The sequence below is a fragment of the Limulus polyphemus genome, unplaced genomic scaffold (genome assembly GCF_000517525.1).
Source record: "Limulus polyphemus unplaced genomic scaffold, Limulus_polyphemus-2.1.2 Scaffold106, whole genome shotgun sequence".
NCBI lineage: Eukaryota > Metazoa > Arthropoda > Merostomata > Xiphosura > Limulidae > Limulus > Limulus polyphemus.
Genome location: NW_013665716.1, coordinates 450,058 through 455,050, shown reverse-complemented (window position 1 = coordinate 455,050; position 4,993 = coordinate 450,058). Strand labels below are relative to the sequence as shown.

The 4,993-nt window shown below is 33.2% G+C and overlaps 1 protein-coding gene across 2 annotated transcripts in view; it reads right to left on the bottom strand.

Moving 5' to 3' along the window:
* Positions 1 to 371: 371 nt before the first annotated feature.
* The window catches only part of LOC106470649, a 16,687-nt gene continuing 12,065 nt past the window's right edge, over positions 372 to 4,993 (bottom strand). Inside the window, exons 2-5 of one of the 2 annotated variants that reach the window (XM_022400027.1) lie at positions 3,273 to 3,366; positions 2,319 to 2,454; positions 1,753 to 1,938; positions 372 to 1,710 (exon numbers count right to left, since the gene is read on the bottom strand). In XM_022400027.1, the coding sequence (XP_022255735.1) occupies positions 1,690 to 1,710; positions 1,753 to 1,938; positions 2,319 to 2,454; positions 3,273 to 3,331 (402 nt within the window). In that variant the 5' untranslated portion in view covers positions 3,332 to 3,366 and the 3' untranslated portion in view covers positions 372 to 1,689. Of the gene's footprint in view, positions 1,939 to 2,318; positions 2,455 to 3,272; positions 3,367 to 4,993 lie in introns of both variants that reach the window. The other variant, XM_013931217.2, reaches the window with a different exon arrangement.

The window sequence follows — 4,993 nt, the reverse complement described above, 5'->3', positions numbered from 1 at the left end:
CTTTCACGTTTTGTATCCAAAAACAAGTGTTAACACTAACTTAATAAACATCAATAACTTAGACCTCAGTTATTCCTCCATCTTACACTTTAATTATATTGAGTATAAGTGTTTACTATTAAAACATAGAAGAGGTAAATACTGTTTTTAAGATGACAAAATGAAACGTGATCTGTATTACAGAACATCATTATATTCTGGCTCGATTAACTGTATGCTGGCATGAAGAAACTGGTCACGAAATTTAGCAAAATTATATTTCCAATAACTTTTCAAACTTTGTACTAGAGGGTTTAAGTATTAAAGAGCGGTACAGATAGTGCAGAAACAGAACGTATGGGAAACAAGATTCAAACAGTCAAATTAAAACAACAAGTACAGATAGTCCAGGAACAGAACGTAAGGGAAACAAGATTCAAACAGTCAAATTAAAACAACAAGAACAGATAGTGCAGAAACAGAACTTAAGGGAAACAAAATTCAAACAGTCAAATTAAAACAACAAGTACAGATAGTCCAGGAACAGAACGTAAGGGAAACAAGATTCAAACAGTCAAATTAAAACAACAAATTCAGATAGTCCAGAAATACAACGTATGGGAAACAATATTCAAACATACAAATTAAAACAACAAGAACAGATAGACCAGAAACAGAACTTAAGGGAAACAAGATTCAAACAGTCAAATTAAAACAACAAGTACAGATAGTCCAGGAACACAACGTATGGGAAACAAGATTCAAACAGTCAAATTAAAACAACAAGTACAGATAGTCCAGGAACAGAGCGTAAGGGAAACAAGATTCAAACAGTCAAATTAAAACAACAAGTACAGATAGTCCAGGAACAGAGCGTAAGGGAAACAATGCTCAACCAGTCAAATTAAAATAACAACAAATAATAAGTATAAATACGATTCAATACCTTTAGAACTACACAAAGCGAACAGTCACAAACCTGAAATCAGTCCAACTTAAGGACCAAACCTATAACTTTCTTTACTAATAATTAATCTTTAAAACCCTGCAGACTTAAAACCTATGGTGATAATCTGCTTGCCTCTGTCACAGAATTGGAACCTGAGACAAATAGGGTCATTACTGGCAGATTTGGTTCTAACCAATGAAAGTTTAAGGATAAGGTCTAGCCTAGTGTCAGCTTATAGATTAGACCTGGGAACAGAGATGTACATAGCACGTCACAGGGTCTGTAAGCAAAAAGTAATTTGGGCCTTGTTTACTGCTCTTTATTGACATGTAACTTTTGACCAATCAGTTAATTTAAAATTGTGGATGTGATTAAGCAACATGTGCATGCCATACTCACTAAATACATGTATGTGTATGTACAGGCCGCGTGATCAGCAAAGGGGTGCTCGGGAGATAGATAAAACAAATATTATCTTAATCCCTGGCTCCTTGAAGAACTAAGACATACTTAAGCTCAGTCTTCTCCACATTCCATCAAGTACAAGAGTACTTCAATCAAATGCAAATTCTGAGGAATGTGTCGTTCCAAATATGCTTGAATAAAACGGAATGTCATACGAAGCTGCTTCGAACACAAAGTAATTGTGTTGAGCTCAACATTATATGCAGACGATATCCGACCACATTTCATATCTGAGTAATATCACTTTACAAAAACACATATTACTTAACACTTGAGCATCCTCCTCTACAGGTACATCAAGATTGTAGAAAATGTATCAAAGGTCATGTTGTTAATAGTCTTTGATACACCGGTCGTATGGAAACTGAAGAGTCCTCTAGTCCTAGACTGTCATCTAGGCGGTTCTGGTGTGACAGCGCTACGTCATATGATGGTGGACTCTGGTTACCAAACCGAAATGGTATTTCTTTCTCAATAACAGCATCGTAAGTTGGAGGTGGAGACGGTGTTGTAGTTTCATTTACCTCGCGATCTATGGTTACAAACTATATGAAAAAAAAAACGTGCAATAAATATTAGTTCCATGTTTTGTTTTTCAAAATAATTTAGTCAATACTTAAAAGGTTGAACAATTTATACAATATATCATTATTTAGATTTCTTATCCTTGAATTGAAATTACAAAAATAAAACTCTGTCAGAAATAGAGACACTATGAGAAATCACGTAGAACATAATTTAATGGTTCTTTATCCTTGAGATGTTGTAGAAATAATTTTTCAGTGAGAAGGACACTGAGTATTCTATGTGTACATACAAGTTATTTGTCAAAATCATACAAGAAAAAATTAAGTTGTTTTTGTTATATATCATGAGTTTTTAACTTAGAAATTTTATTTTTTTTCATATAAGTGTCTCTACATACGTGATTATTTCCTCCCTCATTTGTTATATATGGTGTATCACCGTTTAAGGTCTGTAAATCACCGTCATCTTGAAGCTTTTTTTGACAGCAGTAACAAATGAGACACAAGAGAAGCAATATCACTCCAAAAACTCCTCTGTAGAAGAGAAACAGTCGGTCATCAAAACACAACATTTACATTAAACTACAAATCACATCCTGTAACTCAAAAAGACGTGGGTGTTGTTCCTTATAAAATGTACACATTCAAGTATACATATTTTATACTATAAGACGTTCCACACTAAAACCACGTGCGCAAAAGAAGTTCCGAAGAAGTAGCGAGTACTGATAAATAAAGCAACGAGTTTTTAAAGAGAGATGTTTCATAATTTCTATAGTTTGGAATATGAAACATGCTTGCTCTTATTGGGTACTAAATCTCATACCATGCTCAATTAGTACTGCAGTCTCCAGTCTTTCGTCATGGCGAAACATGTACACAACCTGGGTGCTGAATCTAACTGAAAACCTAAACAGCTTCTAATTCATATTAAGATGAAAGGACAGAAAGGTGTACATCTAGGAAAATTTTAAGAAATATACATATATGAAAACATATCAGTTATAAATATATTATTCTGTAAATACAAACAACTTATTATTTTTAAAATGCTCAAAATTAAAAAGAATATGTGGTTCTTGTAGTAGAAATGAAATTAGCTGCTAGACATGAATTGATTGTACGAACATTTTGATCAAATCTTTTTTTAATAAACCGACTTCATATTTGATGGGATAGTTGATACTAAATTAGTTTATTGATTTAGCTCTTTAATAAGATGCTAGATTTAGGAGAGATTAGGTTTCAGTCTTCCGGTTTCAGCTTATCAGAATAATTAGAAATAAAGAACCTATAAATATAAAACTTTGAAAATGGTAGTTTATATGTTGGTTATCCAAATAATTACTTACAGATAAATAATGATCGATCCTTCATCAATATTTGTGTCAGCAACAGTGGAATCATCCATTTCACCACAAAATAGAAACCAAAACTTTATTAGACCTGAAATATAAAACATTTACTTTCAAGTATTTAAATGAAATTAAAATATGAAAATATTTCTGGTAAGCAGAAAATGGTTAAAATAAAACAATAATATTTCAGAAACTAAATTTGTTAGATAAATACTTTATCTTATTTTTACATTTATGATAGGCCTAAATACTGTTACGTCTCTGTTCGTTTGTTAATTTACAGTAGAAATTCTTCCCGAGAAACTTCAGCGGTACAAGTCCTTTCTTAAATAAAACTAGTTTATTCTTTCTCAATACAACTTTGCAATACACTTAATTTCCACAGTCACCTTAACTTAAACACACGCTAGAATTCACAACGAACGATTCACGCACTTTACTAATTACCGCGCTTGACTCAATTGTCCGTCTCTATCTCTGCCAGTCTGCAATTATCTATTATGCTGTCACATCATTTGCCGGCTTATATATATATATAAAAAATAGAGGGCGCGTAGAGAAGACTAGCGTTGCCACAAACAGACATGATCCTTCTAGAATTCCATGACGTGTTACTAGCGTCACGTGACTTTCGGTGTCGTAACAATACTAATTAGACCATGTGATAGGCCTAAGCACGTGTAAGAATCTTTTAATATTTATGCTACTTATAAATATTGTGTTTTTGGGGGTTGTTTTAAATAAAGAATGGCAAAGTAACGTTATGCTTTTTGAAGCGGCACCAAAGATAATTAATCAACTAACTTTCATTATCATACAAATAGCACGTCTCATTTAAGCCACATGGGCTTGATTGAGATTATTGGCATTGATATTACACTAGACTAAATCTATGATTGGAGATTTTCGAAATGATAAACATTTTTCTGATATGCGCGTGTCCTTTGGATGTTAAGTCTGGAGCTTCATAAATATAGCATAATATAGAAAAATTATTAAAAAAGAGAGAATCTCGTTTTTCGCTTTTTATTTAAGCATACATGCAGATTTTAAAGTGATGTAGAGAAATGCTAATGTCGAAGCTAACATTAACCGAACTGGACATTTTGTTTTGCCGCAAAGCTGATCAAGTTACCACCTAAGATGTATCCATTGCAAGGATAAAATTACACATTTATAAACCCTCAAAAACTAGAAGACAGGGGCGGACTGGACATAAAGGCTTACCGAGAAGTTTCCAAGTAGGCTGGTTTCAAGTGTCAAATTCGTAAAATCACAAATTAATAAGACTATAAATCTCTGTTAATGTAATCCTTCCCCACTTTATCCCAGCATAAACCTAGTTGACCATAACGAGGGTGAAGTGGTTTCTGCATATTGAAAGCTCAAGTAAATGATAGTTCTCGACAGTACATGGCCTTTGATATGGGACTTGCTTAACCTATATCACACCAAAATCCCACCTATGCCTACAGTTCAACTTCAGCACCTCCTATGTTTGTTTGGAACTGAGAATATCTCTGTCATGTTCAGAGACAGCTTCATGTTAATTAACCCGATGACTACCGGCTACTAACTTTCTTAGTAGGCAATGCAAGTCTTGCTATATTTCATTTCAACAATAAAACTAGTGGACGAATAAGTTCAAAAGTTCATAAAAGCTTTGATAAATGTAGGTAGTTTAAGAAACAGAAAGCCTATTACTTTTAATAAAT